Source organism: Rhinopithecus roxellana, chromosome 10 (assembly GCF_007565055.1).
Source record: "Rhinopithecus roxellana isolate Shanxi Qingling chromosome 10, ASM756505v1, whole genome shotgun sequence".
NCBI lineage: Eukaryota > Metazoa > Chordata > Mammalia > Primates > Cercopithecidae > Rhinopithecus > Rhinopithecus roxellana.
In genome coordinates this window covers 83,716,615-83,740,393 of record NC_044558.1, presented here as the reverse complement: position 1 = coordinate 83,740,393, position 23,779 = coordinate 83,716,615, and the positions used below count along the sequence as shown (strand labels likewise).

Sequence of the window (23,779 nt, the reverse complement as noted above, 5' to 3'; positions counted from 1 at the left end):
TCCACATGAATTCCCATCCTCAATTATAAGGCTATTATCACTTCCACTGGTTCATCTACCATGGCTTAGGGTAGAAAATACTATAAACGTCCAGGCATATTGGCTCACGCCTGTAATCCCAGCACTTTGGGAGGCTGAGGCGGGTGGATCACTTGAGGTCAGGAGTTCGAGACCAGCCTGGTCAACGTGATGAAACCCTGTCTCTACTAAAAATACAAAAATTAGGCCGGCGCGGTGGCTCAAGCCTGTAATCCCAGCACTTTGGGAGGCCGAGACGGGCAGATCACGAGGTCAGGAGATTGAGACCATCCTGGCTAACATGGTGAAACCCCATCTCTACTAAAAAAAAATGCAAAAAAACTAGCCAGGCGAGGTGGCGGGTGCCTGTAGTCCCAGCTACTCGGGAGGCTGAGGCAGGAGAATGGCGTAAACCCGGGAGGCGGAGCTTGCAGTGAGCTGAGATCCGGCCACTGCACTCCAGCCTGGGCGACAGAGCGAGACTCCGTCTCTAAAAAAAAAAAAAAAAAAATACAAAAATTAGCTGGGCATGATGGCGGGCACCCATAGTTTCAGCTACTCGGAAGGCTGAGGCACAAGAATCGCTTGAACATGGGAAGCGGAGGCTGCAGTGAGCTGAGATCATGCCAGTGCACTCTAACCTGGGCGACACAGTGACACTCTCTTTCTTTCTTTGAGCTGGAGTTTCACTTTTGTCGCCCAGGCTGGAGTGCAATGGCGCGATCTCGGCTCACTGTGCAACCTCTGCTTCCTGGGTTCAACTGATTCTCCTGCCTCAGCCTCCCAAGTAACTGGGATTACAGGTGCTCGCCACCACACCCGGCTATTTGTATTTTTAGTAGAGACGGGGTTTCGTTATGTTGTTATGTTCTCACACCCTGACCTCACGTGATCTGTCTGCCTTGGCTTCCCAAACTACTGGGATTACAAGCGTGAGCCACCGTGCCCAGCCACGACAATCTTTTTCAAAAAAAAAAAAAAAAGAAGAAATAAATAAATAACTATAAACAAACTAAGTATCCATCAACAGGAGATTGGCTTAATACAATAAAACATTAACTATCAAAAAGAATAAAGAGGCTGGGTGTGATGGCTCATGTCTGTAATCCTAGCACTTTGGGTGGCCAAAGCGGGAGGATCACCTGAGGTCAGGAGTTCAAGGCCAGCCTGGGCAACATGGTGAAACCCTGTCTCTACTAAAAAAATAAATAGCCGGGCGTGGTGACGGGCACGGTGTCAGGTGCTTGTATTCCCAGCTACTCAAGAGGCTGAGGCACGAATTGCTTGAACCCCAGAAGTGGAGGGTGCAGTGAGCCTAGATCGAGCCACTGCATTCCAGCCTGGGCAACAGAGCGAGACTCTGTTAAAAAAAAGGCCAGGCACAGTGGCTCACACCTCTAATCCTAGCACTTTGAGAGGCCGAGGCGGGCGGATCACGAGGTCAGGAGATCAAGACCATCCTGGCCAACTTGGTGAACCCCTGCTTCTATTAAAAATACAAAACCAAAATTAGTCATGCATGCTGCTACCACTATGGTGGCAGGTGTCTGTAGTCCCAGCTACTCAGGAGGCTGAGGCAGGAGAATCACTTGAACCTGGGAGGCGGAGGTTGCAGTGAGCCGAGCTCACACCACTGCACTCCAGCCTAGGTAACAGAGCAAGACTGTCTCAAAAAAAAAAAAAAAAAAAAAAAAAGAATAAATAAACTTTCTAGATGTTCTAGATGGTGATGGGAAAAAGCTCCAAGATACGTTACATTAAAAAAAAAAAAAAAAAAAAAGGCACGGAGCAGTGTATATAAGTTACCATTTGTGTAAAACAAAAACAAACAAACAAAAAAAACTCCACAGTTTACAGATGGTTTTAATTTTGTTCTTACAGTTTATTTGAATTTTCCACAGTACAAAACATGCCAATAGTTCTCAGCCATTTGACGGAGTTTAAATAAAGAGAACCAATGCAACCTTGCCATTTGGAATCTTCTGATTTTGGGAGCACCCCAAGTTTAGTGACTTCAGGGTTTATTTCATGCTTCTCTGCACATCTAGTTGGCCTTTCTGGTTCTGCAGCAAAGTCTATTTACATGTTTTACATCATAATTTAAATGATTTAAAATTTTGTAAATATGGCTTCTATTTGTTGAGCTATAACTTACACAGAGTGAAATTCATAGAACTCTACACTGAAAAGAGTATTTTAGTGTACAGTTCTATGAATTTTTTTTTTCTTTTTTTTTTTCTCAGCGTGCTGTGCTTTATTGACAACGCACCACTCAGGCCTTGACCGCGTACTTCCGCAGCGGGTACAGCAGCTCCTTCCGCTGCTGCTTCTTGGTCTTCAGGTTCTCCTCGTGCTTGTTGAGCCGGCGGCGCATGGCGCGTGTCTTCTTAGGCCGCAGGTCCAGGGGCTTGTACTTCTTGCCCTTGTAGAATTTCCTGAGGTTTTCTTTCTGAGTCTGGTTAATGACTGTGAGAACACGGGCGATGGATTTGCGGACGACTCGTATCTTAGAGAGCTTGGAGGCCGCACCGCCTGTCACTTTGGCGACGCGCAGCTGGGACAGTTCCACCTTCAGGTCATCCAGCTGTTTCAGCAGCTCCTCCTTCTTCTTCCCGCGAAGATCTCGAGCCTTGATCTTGGCCATTGCTGCACAGGCCGCCGATGCCGCCGCCGCCGCCCGCTCCGAGGGAAAGAGCTGAATTTTGAAAACATACAGTTGCATAACTATGACCTCAATCAAGACAGAGGACAATTCCATTACCCCAAAATGTAACCATCACGATTTCACCCTCATTGTGCACCTTTGTCCTCAATTCCCCTGCATCCCAACCCCTGGCAACCAATGATCTATTTTCTTTCCCTAGAGCTTTGCCTTTTCTAGAACGTCATATAAATGAATCCAGTAGGCCGGGTGCGGTGGCTCAAGCCTGTAATCCCAGCATTTTGGGAGGCCGAGATGGGAGGATCACGAGGTCAGGAGATGGAGACCATCCTGGCTAACACGGTGAAACCCTGTCTCTACTAAAATTACAAAAAAAAAAAAAAAAAAAAACTAGCCGGGCGAGGTGGCGGGCGCCTGTAGTCCCAGCTACTCCGGAGGCTGAGGCAGGAGAATGGCGTGAACCCGGGAGGCGGAGCTTGCAGTGAGCTGAGATCCGGTCACTGCACTCCAGCCTGGGTGACAGAGCGAGACTCCGTCTCAACAACAACAACACCAAAAAAAAAAAAAAAAAAAAAAAAAAAAAAAAAAAAAAAAAAAAAAAAAAAATTAGCCGGGCATTGTGGTGGGCGCCTGTAGTCCCAGTTACTCGGGAGGCTGAGGCAGGAGAGTGGTGTGAACCCGGGAGGCGGAGCTTGCAGTGAGCCCAGATCGCACCACTGCACTCCAGCCTGGGCGACAGAGCGAGACTCCGTCTCAAAAAAAAAAAAACAAAAATTAGCCGGGCGTGGTGGCGTGGTCCCAGTGACTCGGGAGGCTGACGCATGAGAATCGCTGAAACCCGGGATGGGGAGGCTGCAGTGAGCCAAGATTGTGCCACTGCACTCCAGCCTGGGAGACAGAGCGAGACCCTGTCTCAAAAAAAAAAAAAAAAAAAAAAAAAAAGATTTGAGATTCATCCACGTTGGTGCTTGCATCCAGACTTTATTTTCTTGTTTTTCTTTTCTTCTATTTTTAGACAAGGTCTCACTCATTCTGTCACCTAGGCTGGAGTGCAGTGGGACTATAGGCACACACCAACATGACTGGCTAAATTTTGTTTTTTTCAGACGGAGTCTCACTCTGTCACCCAGGCTAGAGTGCAGTGGCACAATCTCGGCTCACTGCAACCTCCGCCTCCCATGTTCAAGTGATTCTCCTGCCTCAGCTTCCCAAGTAACTGGGATTACAGGTGCCCACACCATGCCTGGCTAATTTTTGTATTTTTAATAGAGACAGGGTTTTGCTGTGTTGGCTGGGCTGGTCTTGAGCTCCTGACCTCAAGTGGTTCTCCTGCCTCAGCCTCCCAAAGAGAGGGACCCCTGGGATTACAGGTGTCAGCCGCCGCCCTCGACCCCAGTGGCTAAATTTTTGTTTTTTTGTTTGTTTGTAGAGTCAAGGTTTTGCTATGTTGGTCAGGCTGCTCTTGAACTCCTGGCCTCAAGAAATTCTCACACTTTGGCCTCCCAATATGTTGGCATTACGGGTGTGAGCCACAGTGCCCCGCTCAAACTTTGTTTCTCTCTATTGCTGAGCAGTGTCTCACTGTATGCTTGTGCCAGAGTTTAATACTGCTCATTGGCCAGGCACGGTGGCTCATGCCTGTAATTCCAGCACTTTGAGAGGCTGAGGCAGGAGGATTACTTGAGCTCAGGAGGTTAAGGCTACAATGATCACTTCACTGCACTCCAGCCTGGATGACACAGCGAGACCCTGTTCCCAAAAAAATGAAAACCCAAACAAACAAACAACACTGCTTATTTGCTTTCTGTAATCAGTCTATTAATAAATCAAGGGAGAATGAGTCTTGGTTACAAGACGGATACAAATGTGAAGGGTTAGAAAACAGAAGCTGGGCAATACACTTCCTCATCTTTCTTTGGTTTTGTTTTTTGAGATGGAGTCTTGCACTGTTGCCCAGGTTGGAGTGTAGTGGCGCGATCTCGGCTCACTGACCTCAAGTGATCCTCCCATCCCAGCCTCCCAAAGCGCTGGGGTTACAGGTGTGAGTCAACACACCCAGCCCTTTGCCTATTCCTTTTTCTCTTCTTTTCTTTTCTTTCTTTTTTTTTTTTTTTTTTTTTTTTTGAGATGGAGTCTTGCTTTGTCCCCCAAGCTGGAGTACAGTGGCACAATCTTGGCTCACTGCAGCCTCTGCCTCCCAGGTTCAAGCGATTCTCCTGCCTCAACCTCCTGAGTAGGCTGGGATTACAGGCGTGTACCCCCATGCCCAGCTAATTTTTATATTTTTATTAGACATAGAGTTTCACCATGTTAGCCAGGCTGGTCTCAAACTCCTGGCCTCAAGTGATCCACCCGCCTCAGCCTCCTGAAGTCTGGGATGACAGGCGTGAGTCACTATGCCCAGCCCTTTTGCCTATTTCTTAATAGAATTACAGTCTTTTTATTATTGGGCTATGAGAGTTCTGTTTGTTTGTTTTCTTCCTTTTGAGGCAGGCTCTCGCCCTATCATGCCGGCTGGGGTGCGAGTGCAGTGGCATGATCATATTTCACTGCAACCTCAACCTCCCCGGCTCCAGCAATCCTCCCAGCTCAGCCTCCCGAGTAGTTGGGACTACAAGCATGTGCCACTATGCCCAGTCAATTAAGAACATTTTTTTGGTGGGTGTGGTGGCTCAGGCCTGTAATCCTAGCACTTTGGGAGGCCAAGGCGGGTGGATCACTTAGGATCAGGAGTTCGAGACCAGCCTGGCCAACATGGCGAAACCCTGCCTCTACTAAAAATACAAAAATTAGCCGGACATGGTGGCAGACACCTATAATTCCAGTTGCTCAGGAGACTGAGGCAGGAGAATCAGTTGAACCTGGGAGGCAGAGGTTGCAGTGAGCCGAGATCGCGCCACTGCACTCCAGCCTGGGTGACAAGAGGGAAACTTCATCTCAAAAATTATTGGTAGACATGGGATCTCACTGTGTTACTCAGGCTTGTCTTGAACTCCTGGGCTCAGGGGATCCTCCCGCCAAAGTGCTGGGATTACAGTCATGAGCCACTGGCGTGGAAAGAGTTCTTAATATATTCTAGGTATAAATCCCTTATGAAACACATATTTGGAAGTATTTTTTTTTTTCCATTTTGTAGGTTTTCACTTTTTTTTTTTTTTTTTTTTTTTTAGTACAGTGGCTCTAGGCTCACTACAACCTCCACCTCCTGGGTTTAAGCGATTCTCCTGCCTCAGCCTCCTGAGTAGCTGGGATTATAGGCACCTGCCAACACGCCCAGCTAATTTGTGTGTTTTTAGTAGAGACAGGGTTTTACCATGTTGCCCAGGCTGGTCTCGAACTCCTGACCTCAAGTGATCCACCCACCTACGCTTCCCAAAGTGCTGGGATTGCCAGCGTGAGCCACCATGCCTGGCCTTCACTTTCTTAATTGTATTATTTGTAGTGCGATAGCTTTTAATTTTGATGAAGTCCAACGTATCTGCCTGTTCTTTAGTCACTTTTGCTTTAGTGTCTTAAGAAGTGGACTGATTTTTGTTGTTGTTGTTGTTGCTTTTTTGTAGAGATGGGGTCTACAAAAAACCGGGATGTGGAGGTTGCGGTGAGCCAAGATCGCGCCACTGCACTCCAGCCTGAGTGACACAGTGAGACTCTGTCTCAAAAAAAAAAAAAAGAAGGCAAGGATGGGTGGTCTCATTGTCAGGGGGTTTAGATTTTATCTTTGAGACAATAGGGAGCAATTGAAGGTTTTTTTTTTTTTTTGAGACAGAGTTTCGCTCTTGTTGCCCAGGCTGGTGTGCAGTGGCGCAATCTCAGCTCACCACAACCGCCGCCTCCCGGGTTCAAGCGATTCTCCTGCCTCAGCCTCCCGAGCAGCTGGGATTATAGGCATGTGCCACCACACCCAGCTAATTTTGTATTTTTAGTAGAGATGGGGTTTCTCCATATATTGGTTAGGCTGGTCGTGAACTCCTGACCTCAGGTGATTCGCCCGCCTCAGTCTCCCAAAGTGCTGGGATTACAGGTGCGAGCCACCACGCCCGGCCTGTTGAAGGTTTTATAGCAGAGATGCAACATGATCAGAATATGAAAGCCTGCTCTGCTCTAGGTGAGCATAGGGAAGAGAGCTGGGCTGGAAACCCAGCTGCCCAGAGCTGCTGTGCCATTGCCCAGTGGCCTATTTGTGATTCCCCATTAGGTTTGGGGAAGAGAAATGAACCAAGAAGCTTTACATTTAAACATTGGATCTAGGCCGGGCGCAGTGGCTCAAGCCTGTAATCCCAGCACTTTGGGAGGCCGAGACGGGCGGATCACGAGGTCAGGAGATCGAGACCATCCTGGCTAACACGGTGAAACCCTGTCTCTACTAAAAAATATAAAAAACTAGCCAGGCGAGGTGGCGGGCGCTTGTAGTCCCAGCTACTCGGAAGGCTGAGGCAGGAGAATGGCATAAACCCGGGAGGGGGAGCTTGCAGTGAGCTGAGATCTGGGCACTGCACTCCAGCCTGGGCGACAGAGCGAGACTCCGTCTCAAAAAAAAAAAAAAAAAAAAAAAATTGGATCTACACTGTAATCCCCTCACTTTGGGACGCTAAGGCAGGCAGATCGCTTGAGCCTAGGAATTCGACATGACCCTGGGCAACATGGCAAAACCCCATCTCTACAAAAAAACCCCAAAAATCAGCCAGGTGTGGTGGTACACACCGGTAGTCCCACCTGCTCAGGAGGCTGAGGCTGGTGAATCGATTGAACCCAGGAGGTTGAGGCTACAGTGAGCTGTGATTATGCCACTGCACTCCAGCCTGGGTGACAGAGTGAGACCCTGTCTCAATTAAAAAAAAAAAGCATCTAAAAGCAGTAAAATAGCCTTGTGCTCTGCTTCCTGGAATCTACAACTGGAGACTCCCAAACAGGCAGAACCAGTGAGGATTCAGAGGCAGAAGTCCATGGACAGACCCTCACCCCTCCCCTGCCAGGCTCCACAGCTCTCCTAAGCACGGGCAGCTGGGACCACAGCAGGTGAAGGCTGGTCCGGGTGCCCAGTTGGTCTTGTTATCAGGGCTGGTGCTCCTGGGCAGGGCCACTTAGGTGGGGCTGGTCTTTATCTCTTGAGGTACAGAGCCCATGTGTCTGAGCTTTGAGGTGACAGAAAGCTGTATCACCAGGCACCAGTGATGGCTGGGAGGGACCAGAGAGTTGGTGGCACGGGACATGGGACCCCTGGGCTCCGAAGACTGTGTAATCTTGGACCACTCCTGGCATCCTCTGAGTCTTAGTGTCCTAACTGTGCAAGCCAGGGAGCACTGGATCTGGTGTGGACTGTAGGATGTCCTCTGTGCCTGGCACCGGGGGCACTGAGGAGTGTCCTGGAGATTTCTTTTCTTTTCTCTCTTTTTTGGTTTTCGAGACGGAGTCTCGCTCTGTCGCCCAGGCTGGAGTGCAATGGTGCAATCTCAGGCCACTGCAATCTCCGCCTCCCAGGTTCAAGTGATTCTCCTGCCTCAGCCTCCTGAGTAGCCGGGACTAACAGGAGCCCGCCCCCACGCCCAGCTGGTTTCTTTTGTATTTTTAGTAGAGACAGGGTTTCACCATGTTGGCCAGTCTTGTCTTGAACTACTGACCTCAAGTGATCCAACTGCCTCAGCCTCCCAAAGCATTGGGATTATAGGCGTGAGCCACCAAGCCTGGCCTAAAATTTATTGTCTCTCCAGCATCCACTCCTGCACTCCTAACAGCATCTCCCTTCTCCATCCTTTCCCTGCTCTGTCCATGTGGTTTGAGTGGGGAATGTGAGCCAGGACTGGGCAGTGAGAATCCCTGTGATTGGTTCAGGGCTGGGCACCTGGCCAGAACCGGCCATGTGGATTTGCTCCAGGACTTCTGCTTGAGAAAAGAGGCTCGCTCTGAGCTCTGCGTTTGCTGCACTGATCCAGTGATGCTGCAGGGGCCAGCCCTGAGTCAACTGAAGGAAAACATGCTGAAGGAAATATAAAGCCAGGACAGAGAAACCACAGCTGAGAGAAGATAGGTTGATTCCTGACGTCTGAGCAACTTGTTCCAGGCAGGAACAAGCTCCTGGATGAGCCAAACCTTTTCCCTTTTGCTTAAGCTAGTTTGAGTAGGGTTTCTGGCATTTACAGCCACTGGTGCTGACAAACACAAACAGAAAAACAGTAACACCACCACCATCTATGAGCATGTATTCACTGTCAGGCACCGAGGCAGGGACCATGCGGGTTGTCTGTTCCACAGGGATGGAGTACTTGATCATTTTGTTTAGATTTGCTGGCACACATAAAATAAAGTTGACAGATTTTAGCAGTTTTTATTATTATTTTAAAGCTCTCTGCAGACATGGCATCCCTGTGGTAGATTCTACTGTACATAACCCTTCAAGGAAGGACTCACTGCCCAGCTGTAGGGAGACTGGTCAGCTATCACCTCCTATCAGATCTGCCTCAGCTGTGGAGACTCGGCCACAGCCTTCCCAGAGCAGCCCACATTTTGTGATTGAGCACAGGAGTAGAGAGGCTGGTCCCTTTCAGCCCAATGGGGGTGACTCTGACCAGTGAGTCTGTCTCCAGGGCCCCAGTAGGGCTAGCCAAGGCCTTGTGGAGTCTCCACTACTGAGTTATCCTTCTCCCCAGTCCAGCCTCCCCTGCTTCCTTTCACTGATGTGGATCCTTAAAATCATTTTTTTTTTTTTTTTGAGACGGAGTCTCGCTCTGTCGCCCAGGCTGGAGTGCAGTGGCCAGATCTCAGCTCACTGCAAGCTCCGCCTCCCGGGTTTACGCCATTCTCCTGCCTCAGCCTCCCGAGTAGCTGGGACTACAGGCGCCCGCCACCTCACCCGGCTAGTTTTTTGTATTTTTTAGTAGAGACGGGGTTTCACCGTGTTAGCCAGGATGGTCTCGATCTCCTGACCTCGTGATCCACCCGTCTCGGCCTCCCAAAGTGCTGGGATTATAGGCTTGAGCCACCGCGCCCGGCCTCCTTAAAATCATTTTATGGCCAGGCATGGCGGTTCACTCCTGTAATCCCAGTGCTTTGGGAGGCCAAGGCAGAGGATTGCTTCTGTCCAGGAGTTCAAGGCTGCAGTGAGCTATGATTTTGCCACTGCACTCCAGCCTAGGTGACAGAGCAAGACCCTGTCTCAAACAAAACAACAGCAACAAAAAAATATCTTGCACCCTAAGTTCTGTCTCAGCCTCTGCTCCTAGAAAACCCAATGTTGCCGGGCGCCGTGGCTCAAGCCTGTAATCCCAGCACTTTGGGAGGCCGAGACGGGCGGATCACGAGGTCAGGAGATCAAGACCATCCTGGCTAACATGGTGAAACCCCGTCTCTACTAAAAATTACAAAAAACTAGCCTGGCGAGGTGGCGGGTGCCTGTAGTCCCAGCTACTCGGGAGGCTGAGGCAGGAGAATGGCATAAACCCAGGAGGCGGAGCTTGCAGTGAGCTGAGATCCGGCCACTGCACTCCAGCCTGGGTGACAGAGCGAGACTCTGTCTCAAAAAAAAGAAAACCCAATGCATGACAGCTCCCTTATGACTTGTACCTGATGGGGTGGGAAAGAGGTGATGGAGGCAGCACACCCCCTGGTATGCCATGGCTAAGCACTGTGCCCATTCTATCTTCTCAGCTTTCTATTTTTCTCCTCTAATTTTGCAGATTAGGAACTTGAGATTCAAGAAGAGGAAGAATTGCCCAAATAACTTGTTCTTTGTGGCTAGAAAATCCTTAAATGGAACTCAGGTCCAGGCCACATTCATATTACTATGTTTGTGATCATCTAAACATAAAACCAGTTCCTAGGCTGGGCTCGGTGGCTCACACCTGTAATCTCAGCATTTTGGGAGGCCGAGGCGGTGGAACACTTGAGATCAGGAGTTCAAGACCAGCCTGGCCAACATGGTGAAACCCCCATCTCTACTAAAAATACAAAAATTAGCTGGGCATGGTGGTGGGCATCTGTAATCCCAGATACTTGGGAGGCTGAGGCAGGAGAACCACTTAAATCTGGGAGGCAGAGGTTGCAGTGAGCAGAGGTCACGCCATTGCACTCCAGCCTGGGCAACAAGAGCAAAACTCAGTCTCAAAACAAACAAACAAGCAAACAAACAAACAAAACCAAAAACAGTCCTGCTTCCAAGATTTTAAGGCACTTAACATCCATTTGGGAGATGTATGTGTGTGAAACATCCATTTGGGAGATGTACGTGTGTGAAACATCCATTTGGGAGACGCCTGAAACATCTGAACTTTCTTTGTCATTTTCTTTTTTTTTTTGAGATGGAGTTTCACTCTTGTTACCCAGGCTGGAGTGCAATGGCACAATCTCTGCTCACCACAACCTCTGCCTCCCGAGTTCAAGGGATTCTCTTGCCTTAGCCTCCCGAGTAGCTGGGATTACAGGCATGTGCCACCACGCCCTACTAATTTTGTATTTTTAGTACAGTCAGGGTTTCTCCATGCTGGTCAGACTGGTCTCGAACTCCCGACCTCACGTGATCCGTCTGCCTTGGCCTCCCAAACTGCTGGGATTATAGGCATGAGCCACCATGCCCAGACTTCTTTGTCACTTTCTTGAGTCTAAAACAAGGCCTGGCAAACATTTTCCATAAAAAGCCATATAGTAAATATTTATGGCTTTGTGGGCTCTGAGGACTCTGCTGAAACTACTGTAGCCTGCAAACAGCCACAGACAACAGGTGAACAAATTGTTGTGACTATGTGCCAATAAAAACTTATTTACAAAAACAGTCAATGAGGGAAAAAACAGACAGTGATCCAGATTTAGACCACGGGTCATGGTTTACCCACCCCTGCCTAGGCAATCAACAAAACAGTAAGTCGAACCTTGGTTTGTAGCATTTCCTGAATTCTGTGGTATAGATACTCTGTGTGGTCAATTTCTTTTCTTTTTTTTCTCCCATTTTCTTTCTTTCTTTTTTGTTTTTTGTTTTTTTTTTTTTTGAGACATGGTCTCACTGTGTCACCTAGACTGAAGTGCAGTGGCTCAGTCTCAGCTCACTGCAACCTTCACCTGCCAGGCTCAAGCAATCCTCCTACCTCAGCTTCCCAAATAGCTGGAACTATAGGTATGTGCCACCAAGCCCAGCTATTTTTTGAATTTTTTATATAGACAGGGTTTCACCATGTTGCCCAGGCTGGTGGCAAACTCTTGGGCTCAAGCGAACTGCCCACTTCGGTGTCCCAAAGTGTTGGGATTACAGGCATGAGCCACTGCACCTGGCCAGTATGGTCAATTTCGAGTATCAACATGAAGTCAGTGAACTTGGGGTTGAGCTAAGTATAGTACATACCAAACGGGTACAAACAGAAGTAAATAACCCCAAAAGCACAGGTGGGGCTGGGTGCATTGGCTCACATCTATAATCCCAGCATTTTGCGAGGCTGAGGCTGGAGGATCATTTGAGTCCTGGAGTTCAAGACCAGCCTGGGCAACAAAGCAAAACCCCGTCCCAAAAAGAACAGAACAGAGAAGAGGAAGAGAAGAGAAGAGAAGAGAAGAGGACAGCATTGGTGATACTAAAACTTGGTAAAAATGATTTGGAAGTCGAGGCCAGGCATGGTGGCTCACTCCTGTAATCCAGCACTTGGGAAGGCCGAGGTGGGAGGATCACCTGAGGTCAGGAGTTTGAGACCAGCTTGGTCAAAATGGCGAAACCCCACCTCTACTAATATACAAAAATTAGCCGGGCATGGTGGTGGTGCCTGTAATCCCAGCTACTTGGGAGGCTGAGGCAGGAGAATTGCTGGAACCCAGGAAGCGGAAGCTGCAGAAGCCGAGACTGCACCACCGCACTCCAGCCTGGGCAACAACGAGACTCTGTCTCAAAAAAAATATATAAAATAAAATAAAATAAAAAATAAAATAAAATAAAATAAAATAAAATAAAATAAATAAAATAAAATACAATAAAATCTGGCCCACAAACTTCCTGGAGAATTGACCGTGGGCTCTCCTGAGTGAATAGGAGTTGCTTCCCTGCTTTGGTTGCCTGAGCTTTAGACGTGGGAGTCCCCCATGATCAGGGAAAATAGCCGCCAGGGAGGCTGAACAGCTGATACAGGATCAAGGCCTGGGGTACATCAAAGGACTCTTCTTTCCTCTCAGGCTAAACTACCATCACGTCAGTAGCTCCATCTCTTGCATAAGCGGAGGGTGAGGTTACTCAAGCCCAGTCATCGATCACTTTCGGGCTGAACCTGTGTTCTCATCATCCGAAGTCCCCATGCTTTCGAACATCTCCCACCCTTCAGTTTGGAGCACTGACTTTCATTGTTGGCAAGAGCAATGGGGAGTTTGCTTTGGCCTCTGATTTGCTGAATTGGCTTCAATGCATGGCTTAACCTCTCTGAACTCCCTTTCCCCATTTCTGAGTATTAGGAAGAACTGTGGCCGGGGGCAGTGGCTCACGCCTGTAATCCCAGATCTTTGGGAGGCCGAAGTGGGCGGATCACTTGAGGTCAGGAGTTGGAGACCAGCCCCTGGCCAACATGGTGAAACCCCGTCCCTACTAAAAATACAAAAATTGGTCAGGCGCGGTGGCTCACGCCTGTAATCCCAGCACTTTGGGAGGTCGAGGCGGGCGGATCACGAGGTCAGGAGATCGAGACCATCCTGGCTAACATGGTGAAACCCCGTCTCTACTAAAAAATACAAAAATCTAGCCGGGCGAGGTGGCGGGTGCCTGTAGTCCCAGCTACTCGGGAGGCTGAGGCAGGAGAATGGCGTAAACCCGGGAGGTGGAGCTTGCAGTGAGCTGAGATCCGGCCACTGCACTCCAGCCTGGGCGACAGAGCAAGACTCTGTCTCAAAAAAAAAAAAAAAAAAAAAAAAAAAAAAAATTAGCTGAGCATGGTGGTGCATGCCTGTAATCCCAGCTACTAGGGAGGCTGAGGCAGAATTGCTTGAACCTGGGAGACGGAGGTTGCAGTGAGCCAAGATTGCGCCACTGCACTCTAGCCTGGGTGACAGAGCAAGACTCCATCTTCAAAAAAGAAAAAAAAAATATGGTTATGAGTCTCTGTTACCTACAGGGATAGAAGTGAGTGACTACGTGTCCAGCGCTTTGCAGGCAACACAACCACCCTGTGAGAAAGGTATTATTCTACCCATTGTACAGTTGAAGAAACTGAGACTCAGAGAAGCTAACTGGCTCATACTAGTAGGTAGAGTTGGGATTCATCTCTTCTTACCCCAAATCCTAGTTTTTCATCTTTTTTAGTGTGCCTTACTGCCTTTAGAGCCCCTCCATATTTTTACAAATGAGAGGGGTGTGAGAGGCTGCTGGCCAGGGCCTTGAAACCTCAATGTGCCAGGAGCCAGGAGAGTGACAGAGAAGAGGTGGGTGAGGCCGGGCGCGATGGTTCATGCCTGTAATCCCAGAACTTTGGGAGGCAGAGGTGGGTGGATCACTTGAGACTAGGAGTTCGAGACAGCCTGGCCAACATGGTAAGACTCCCGTCTCTACTAAAAATACAAAAATGAGCCGGGAGTGGTGGCGCATGCCTGTAATCCCAGCTACTCGGGAGGCTGAGGCGCCAGAATTGCTTGAACTCGGGAGGTGGAGGTTGCAGTGAGCTGAGATCGTGCCACTGCACTCCAGCCTGGGTGATGGATTGAAACTGTGTTCTCAAAATAATAATAATAATAATAAAAAGAAGAGCTGTGTGGGATTGTGGGAAGCTGCATTCCGCCCCCACACTCTGCCAATGAGGGCAGTAACTTAGCTTCAGACAGTTGTTGCCTGTGGGGACATGGACCTGATGTGGCCAGATTTTGTTCAAAAGAAGTTTGCAATGTGAATTTTTATGTGAAATCCTTTGATTTGAAGATTGTCTTGTTTTGAATTCTATTTGTATGAAATATCCAGAATAGGTAAATCCGTAGACACACAGTGCAGACTGGTGGCTGCCGGGCTCTGCGGGGAGGGAGGAAGGGAGAGTGACTGCTTAAGGAGAATGGGTATCCTTTTGGGATGATGGAAAGAAGTGTTCTGGAACCAGATAGAGATGGTGGTTGCACAACATTGTGAATTACTAAATGCTGCTGAATTTTTTCACTGTTGTGTGACTCTCATCTCAATAAATTGAATTGGTTTTAAATTTTTATTTATGATTTTGTGCATTTTTAGATATTAGGAAATAGCATTTTTATTGAAGATGAATATACATAGAGAAGTGCATAAGTGTATAGCTCTGAATTGTCACAAACAGAACATACCTGTTCAACCAGCTCAGCTCTGTGGTTTTTTTTTTTTTTATTAAGATAGAGTCTCACTCTGTCGCTCAGGCTGGGGTGAAGTGGTATGATCTTGGCTCACTGCAACCTCTGCCTCCTGGGTTCAAGCAATTCTCCTGCCTCAGCCTCCCAAGTAGCTGGGATTACAGGCATGTCCCACCATGCCCGGCTAATTTTTTTTTTTTTTTTTTTTTTTTTTTTTTTTTTTTTTTTTTTTTTTTTTTTTTTAGTAGAGATGGGGTTTCATTGTGTTAGCCAAGATGGTCTCTATCACCTGGCCTCATGATCCACCCGCCTCGGCCTCCCAAAGTGCTGGGATTACAGGCATGAGCCACCGCGCCCGGCCTGTAAACACTTTTGTCATAGCAATAAATACACATGTTCACCTATGTGTGTATATGTGTGTTTCATTGAAAGGCTATCTGGGTGGGGCCAGGTGCAGTGGCTCATGTCTATAATCCTAGCACTTTGGAAGGCAGAGGTGGGTGGATCACTTGAGCCCAGGAATTTGAGACCAGCTTGAACAATATGGCAAGAACAGATCTCCACAAAAATTTAAAAATTAGCTGGGTGTGGTAGTGTGCATCTATGGTCCCAGCTATTGGGGAGGCTGAGGTGGGGGGATTGCTTGAGCCTGGGAGGTTAAGGCTGCAGTGAGCCATGACTGCACCACTACACTCAAGCCTGGGTGACAGACCGAGACCCTGTAACAAAATGAAAAAAAAAAAAGTCTGTACCATGATTTCTTTTCCTTTTTTTTCTTTCTTTCTTTTTTTTTTTTTTCAGACGGAGTCTTGCTCTGTCGCCCAGACTGGGGTACAGTGGCATGATCTCGGCTCATTGCAACCTCTGCCTCCCAGGTTCAAGAGATTTTCCTGCCTCAGCTTCCCTGGGATTACATGCGCCCGCTACCACACCCGGCTAATTTTTGTATATTTAGTAGAAATGGGGGTTCACCATCTTGGCCAGGCTGGTCTTGAACTCCTGACCTGCTGATCCACCCGCCTTGGCCTTCCAAAGTGCTGGGATTATAGGCGTGAGCCACCGTGCCCAGCCTGTACCCTGATGTCTTTAACCAGCTCCTAGAATCAAGCACTACCAAGGTCTTCCCATTAGAAACAGCATGGATGGTGATCTAGCTCATTTGAATGTAGAGTTTCATGCTCTTTAATAATTGCTTTATTAAATTACTCTGAATTGATATTAATAAGTATCTTATTACTATTTTATGTTTTGTAGAGACAGAGTCTTGTCATGTTGCTCAGGCTGGTCTCAAACTTCTGGCCTCAAGCAATTCTCCTGCATTGGCCTCCCAATGTGCTAGGATTACAGACCATGGCAACAATTATTATTATTATTTTTGAGACAGGGTGTCAATCTGTCACCCAGGCTGGAGTGCAGTGTTGTGATCTCAACTCACTGCAACCACTGCCTCCCTGGCTCAAGCAATCCCCCCACCTCAGCCTCCCAAGTTGCTAGGACTAAAAGTGTGTGCCACCACGCCTGGCTAATTTTTTGTATTTTTAGTAGAGACAGGATTTCACCATGTTGGCCAGGCTGGTCTTAAACTCCTGACCTCAGGCGATCCGCCCACCTTGGCCTCCCAGTGTTGAGATTATAGGTGTGAGCCACCGCGCACAACCCGGTATCTTATTTTTAAAAACTACTTTCTGCTCTGCCCCACGCTGTGCCCAGGTACTAAATATTAACAGCCTCAGAGGTATAACTGCTTCCCTTTTTCCTTTCTATGGGGGAGTTGACTTTATTGAATAAAAATAGGATGATTTACTATGTGGGTCTCTGCATCTTACTTTTCCAAATGCTTAATTACTGGCAACTGTGGTGGACATTCCTTTAGCCCCTCCAAATCTGTTCCCTCCCTGCCTTTCTTGGTGCCCCAAGCCTTATCACCTTCAGCCAACCTGAGACTCTGGCAGGAGAGGAGAGGAGAGACAAGTGGGGGTTTCTTGGCTTCCTCCCTGCCAGACGTTGTTTTAGCAGCTGTTTTAGCAGCAGCTGTGTCCCTGTACTGAAGGCCACAGTCCTGTTGGGTGGCTACAACGCTCTCTAGGTTTCCAAACCCTCCCTTCTCTTGCCGCTTTAGGCTTAAGGGGTGGGGTAAGAGACCCCACGCTCGCCAGTCCCAGGTGGCTTCATCATCCTTATCTGCTCCCATGACTTTGTAAGTAGCCCCTTTAGTAAACGCCCCTCAAACATCCTTCTGAGTGGACCAGCTGTTCTGTGATAGGCCCCTGGACAACTGATTCAGCAACTAACTTAAAATTCTTTTTTTTTCGAGACAGTCTTGCCCTGTTGCCCAGGCTGGAGTGCAGTGGTCTGATCTTGGCTCACTGTAACCTCTGCCTCCCAGGTTCAAGCAATTCTCATACCTCAGCCTCCCAAGTAGCTGGGATTATAGCCGCGCCACCACCATACCCAGCTTATTGGTTTATTTGTTTGTTTGTTTGTTTATTTATTTTTTGAGACGGAGTCTTGCTCTGTCGCCAGTCTGGAGTGCAGTGGTGCGATCTTGGCTCACTGCAAACTCTGCCTCCCAGGTTCAAGCGATTCTCCTGCCTCAGCCTTCCGAGTAGCTGGGATTACAGGCACGTGCCACCACACTCAGCTAATTTTTTGTATTTTTAATAGAGACAGGGTTTCACCATGTTGGCCAGGATGGCCTTGATCTCCTGACCTCGTGATCTGCCCGCCTTGGGCTCCCAAAGTATTGGGATTACAGGCGTGAGCCCCCACACCCAGCCTAATTTTGGTATTTTCATTAGAGATGGGGTTTCACCATGTTGGCCAGGCTGGTCTTGAACTCCTGACCTCAGGTGATCCTCCCGCCTAGGCCTCTCAAAGTGCTGGGATTACAGGCGTGAGTCACTGTGCCGATTCAGCAACTAATTTACAATTCTTAAAAACTTTTAGGGGGCCAACTCATGTGTGAGCCTGCCACCTTTATGGCTGTCAGAGTCCAGACCCTTGTTTTACAGATGCAGGAAACGAGGGGAGGATTTGTTGCTTTTGGGATTCCTGGGCCAGAGTGAGGTGAAGTATGGAAAGTGTGGTGGTCCTCAAGTCAGGCAGTGTGAATTCTGACCAACCAGGTCTTGCCAGGGAGCTCTAGTTCCCTGGCTCTATTTCCCATGTGTTTGTGTCTTGGCCTACCCCTCGTTCTGAAATGAAGATGAGCAAGATGTGAAAGTTTGAGAGAGGCAACTGAAGTTCTCCTAGATCTTGGCAGCTTTCTAAAATAAAGATTTTGCTCTGTGGCCACTGCAAGGAAGATGAAACAGAACAACTGGAAAGGCGAAAGACTGTTCTCTCAGCCTGTTTCCTTGCGATCCTCAAACAGTCCAACATTTGAAGATAAACAAGCCTCAGTCCACATTCTCTAAGAGTCCCCAGCGCATGGGACAGACAGGTAAATATGCACTTACAATACCAAGTGAAAATTGCAGAAAACAGCCCAGCTGTGGGGTGGGAACAGATAATGATTTCCAGGGAGGTAATACTTCTTTTCCCTTTTTTTTTTTTTTTTGAGAGGGAGTCTCCCTCTGTCGCCCAGGCTGGAGTGCAGTGGCGTGATCTCAGCTCACTGCAAGCTCCGCCTCCCGGGTTCACGCCATTCTCCTGCCTCAGCCTCCCGAGTAGCTGGAACTACAGGCGCCTGCCACCTCACCCGGCTAGTTTTTTGTATTTTTTAGTAGAGACGGGGTTTCACTGTGTTAGCCAGGATGGTCTCAATCTCCTGACCTCGTGATCCACCCGTCTCGGCCTCCCAAAGTGCTGGGATTACAGGCTTGAGCCACCGTGCCCGGCCGTTCTTTTTGTTTTTGAGAGGGATCTTTTTCTTTTTGTTTTTGAGAGGGAGTCTTGCTCTGTTGCCCAGGCTGGAGTGCAGTGGTGTAATCTCAGCTCACTGCAACCTCTGCCTCCTGGGTTCTTCTGCCTCAGCCTCCTGAGTAGCTGGGATTACAGGCACCAGCCACCATGCCCAACTAATCTATTTTAGTAGAGATGGGGTTTCACCATGTTGGCCAGGCTAGTCTTGAACTCCTGACTTCAAGTGATCCACCCGCCTCGGCCTCCCAAAGTTCTGGGATTACAGGTGTGAGCCACCGCGCCCAGCCTTCAGCTGGATCTTGAAGGAGAGGTTCAAGTCTGCCTGGCCTGAGATGGTGTTCCAGGACGGGAAGAGCAGGTGCTAAGACCCAGTGCTAAGAGAGACTGAGCAAAACACGTGCCAGAAACTGCTAGAAGCTCAGCATGGCTGGAGCATAAAGGGTGTGTGTGTGTGTGTGTGTGTGTGTGTGTGTGTGTGTGTGTGGTGGGGTACAGGGATGGGAGGTGGTCTAAAGGCAAGCAGAGATCAGAAGAGTCTTAAAGGCCAAGAGAAGGGCACTGAAGCCATTAAGCAGTAGAGTGTCAATGTCACCCTTTGGAAGGTTATTCTGGCTGCTTCGGAGACTGAGTTAAAGTGGACAACCTGAGACAGTTCAAAGACTGCCACAATCAGGAGAAAGAGGTGGAAGGGCAGGAGTAGAGGTGGAGGTGATGGGTGGATTTGGGAGCTATGAAGGCAGTCAAAAGATAGAGGTTTATTATAATGACAGCAATATTGACAAGCTCATAATGTAGTAATCTAACAACAGCTCTCTTTTCAGGCCACATGGGTCAGAATCTTCTCACTCTTTTTATTTGGAAAAATTTCAGACCTCAGCAGAACTGCAAGATAGTTCCCCCACACCACCAACTTTTCCTTTTCTTTCTTTTTTTTTTTTTTTTTGATAGAGACTGGGTCTTGCCATGTTGCTCAGGCTGGTCTCAAATTCCTAAGATCGGGGATCCTCCCACTTCTGCCTCCCAAAGTCCTGGATTATAGGCATGAGCTGCCTACAAAACAGTTTCCTTGAACATGCATATTCTCTTCATGTGGATTTGCTAATTGTTACATTTTGCCTCTTTCTCCCCTTGTATCATTTTCTTTGAACCACTTGCAAGTTAGTAGCTGAAATCATGACACTACACATCTAAATATTTGAGCATTTATCTCCTTCCAATAAAAAGATATTCTCTCATATAATTGCAACATCATTATCTGACTGAGGAAATTTAACATTGATATACTATAATTTAATATAAAGTTCACATTTAGATTTCACCAATTGGCCCAATAAGTCTTTTAAAGCTGCTGTTTCTCATTAAATCATTCAAGTAAGGATCATGTATTGCATTGTTTCTCTCTTCCTCTCTGTTTTTTTTTTTTTTGAGACGGAGTTTCCCTCTGTGGCCCAGGCTGGAGTGCAGTGGCATGATCGTGGTTCACTGCAATCTCTGCCTCCTGGGTTCAAGCAATTCTCCAGCCTCAGACTCCCACGTAGCCGGGATTACAGGTGTGTGCCGCTGTGCCCGGCTAATTTTTGTAGTTTTACTAGAGATGGGGTTTTACCATGTTGGCCAGGCTGGTCTCAAACTCCTGATCTCAAGTGATCCACCCACTTCAGCCTCCCAAAATGCTGGGATTACAGGCATGAACCATCACACCTGGTCCTCTGCTAATTAATTTTTATTTCATTTTATTTTTATTTATTTATTTTTCATAGAGACGTAAGTCTTGCTATATTGCCCAGGCTGGTCTTAAACTCCTGGACTCAAGGGATCCTCCTGCCTTGATCTCCCAGAGATATGGGACTGCAGGCATAAGCCACTGCACCTGTATCTCTCTCTCTCTCTCTTTTGACAATGTTAGATGTTAGTTTATTTTGGCAGGGCGCAGTGGCTTGCTCCTGTAATTCCAGCACTTTGGGAGGCTGAGGGGGGTGGATCACCTGAGGTCAGGAGTTGGAGACTAGCCTGGCTAACATGGTAAAACCCCGTCTCTACTAAAAATACAAAAATTAGTTGGGCGTGGTGGCGGGCTCCTGTAATCCCAGCTACTCGGGAGGCTGAGGCAGGAGAATTGCTTGAACCTAGGAATAGGAGGTTGCAGTGAGCCAAGATCACGCCATTGTATTCCAGCCCCAGGCAACAAGAGCGAAACCCCGTCTCAAAAAAAAAAAAAGAGAGATATATCAAACAGATTATATGAAGCCTAATGTAATCAGTTCTACTGTTTCTCTTTTTTCTTCTTTCTGTTTAAAGATTGCGTTAAAATTTTATTTTGAAGTGATTTTAAACTCACAGAAAAGTTCCAAAAATATTATAAAGAACATTTATATATGTTTCACCAATTATTTACATTTTGTACATGTAAATAATTTACATTTACAAATAATTTACAGTCACCCATTATTTACATTTTTGCCATATTTACTTTATCTATCTCTTGTCTACAAATATATATCTATCTCTTTCTTTTTTTTGAGACGGAGTCTCACTATATGGTCCAGGCTGGAGTGCAGCGGCACGATCTTGGCTCACTACAACCTCCACCTCCCAGGTTCAAGTGATTCTCTCCTGCCTCAGCCTCCCGAGTAGCTGGGATTACAGGTGCCCACCATCACGCCCAGCTGATTTTTGTATTTTTAGTAGAGATGGGGTTTCACCATGTTCACCAGACTAATCTCCAACTCCTGACCTCAAGTGATCCACCCCGCTCGGCCTCCCAAAGTGCTGAGATTACAGGTGTGAGCCATCATGCCCGGCCTTACATACATTTTTTTTTTTTTTTTTTTTTTTTAGACAAAGTCTTGCTCTGTCGCCAGGCTGTAGTGCAGTGGCACCATCTCGGCTCATTGTAACATCTGCCTCCCAGATTCAACTGATTCTCCTGACTCAGCCTCCTGAGTAGTTGTGACTACAGGCACGAGCCACCACGTCCAGCTAATTTTTGAATTTTTAGGGGAGACAGGGTTTCACCATGTTGGTCAGGCTAGTCTCCATCTGTTGACCTTGTGATCCACCCACCTCAGTGTCCCAAAGTGCTGGGATTACAGGTGTGAGCCACCGTGCCTGGCCTATATTTATATTATTTTCCTGAACCATTTGAAAGTAAGTTGCCTCTCTTGACCCTAAATAATACAGGCTACTTTTTCTAAGGGCATTGTCTTACAAAACCACAGTGAAAGTATCAAAATCAGGAAATTTTCAGATATGAAGGGTGGCAGGATATTATAATTTTTTAAAAAGTTAGGAAATTTGGCCAGGTGCGGTGGCTCATGCCTGTAATCCCAGCACTTTGGGAGGCTAAGGCGGGTGGATTGCCTGAGGTCAGGAGTTCGAGACCAGTCTGGCCAACATGGTGAAATCCTAACTCTATTAAAAATACAAAAAAATTAGCCAGGCATGGTGGCGTACGCCTGTAATCCCAGCTATTCAGGAGGCAGGGGAATTGCTTGAACCAGGGAGGTGGAGGTTGCAGTGAGCCGAGATCTCGCCACTACACTCCAGCCTGGGCAACAAAACCACCATGTATTTTTAGTATAGACGAGGTTTCAGCATGTTGGCCAGGCTAGTCTCAAACTCCTGACCTCAGGTGATCCAGCCGCCTTGGTCTCCCAAAATGCTGAGATTACAGGCGTGAGCCACTGCATCTGGCCACAGATTGCATTTAGTTTTTTTTTTTTTTTTTTTTTGTTGGGGGGAGGGATGGAGTCTCGCTCTCTTGCCCAGGCTGGAGTACAGTGGCGCGATCTCTGCTCACTGCAAGCTCTGCTTCCCAGGTTCACGCCATTCTCCTGCCTCAGCTTCCCGAGTAGCTGGGACTACAGGCACGAGCCACCACGCCTGGCTAATTTTTTGTATTTTTAGTAGAGATGTGTTTTCACCGTGTTAGCCAGGATGGTCTCGATCTCCTGACCTCGTGATCTGCCCGCCTCGGTCTCCCAAAGTGCCAGGATTACAGGTGTGAGCCACTGCGCTAGTTTTTTTTTTTTTTTTTTTTGAGACGGAGTCTTGCTCTGTCACCCAGACAGTGACCCACCTGCCTTGGCCTCCCAAAATGCTAGGATTATGGCCATGAGCAGCCTACAAAACAGTTTCCTTGAATATGCATATACTCTCATGTGGATTTGTTAATTGTTACCTTTTGCCTCTTTCTCCCCTTGTATCACTTTCTTTGGGCCACCTGCAAGTTAGTAGCAGAAATCATGACACTACACATCTAAATATTTGAGCATTTATCTCCTTCCAATAAAGAGAAAAGTGATTCTCTCATATAACTACAACACCATTATCTGACTGAGGAAATTTAACACTGATATACTATAATTTTTTTTTTTTTTTTTTTTTTTTTTTTTTTTTTTTTTTTTTGAGACGGAGTCTCGCTCTGTCGCCCAGGCTGGAGTGCAGTGGCTGGATCTCAGCTCACTGCAAGCTCTGCCTCCCGGGTTTATGCCATTCTCCTGACTCAGCCTCCCGAGTAGCTGGGACTACAGGCGCCCGCCACCTCGCCCAGCTAGTTTTTTGTATTTTTTAGTAGAGACGGGGTTTCACCGTGTTAGCCAGGATGGTCTCAATCTCCTGACCTCGTGATCCGCCTGTCTCGGCCTCCCAAAGTGCTGGGATTACAGGCTTGAGCCACCGCGCCTGGCCAATTTTTTTTTTTTTTTTTTTTTTTTTTGAGAAGGAGTCTCACTCTGTCGCCCAGGCTGGAGTGCAGTGGCATGACTTTGGCTCACTGCAAGCTCCACCTCCTGGCTTCACATTATTCTCTTGCCTCAGCCTCCCGAGTAGCTGGGACTACAGGCACCCGCCACCACGCCCAGCTAATTTTTTTTTTGTTTGTATTTTTAGTAGAGATGGGGGTTTCACCGTGTTAGCCAGGATGGTCTCGATCTCCTGACCTTGTGATCTGCCCGCCTTGGCCTCCCAAAGTGCTGGGAT

General features: G+C 47.7%; 1 protein-coding gene across 1 annotated transcript; it reads right to left on the bottom strand.

The window, feature by feature from the left end:
• Positions 1-2,245: 2,245 nt before the first annotated feature.
• Positions 2,246-2,716, bottom strand: LOC104666287 (60S ribosomal protein L35). The gene has a single exon (XM_030938871.1). The coding sequence runs from the start codon at positions 2,660-2,662 to the stop codon at positions 2,291-2,293; it is 372 nt and encodes a 123-aa protein (XP_030794731.1). The 5' UTR covers positions 2,663-2,716; the 3' UTR covers positions 2,246-2,290.
• Positions 2,717-23,779: the final 21,063 nt, after the last annotated feature.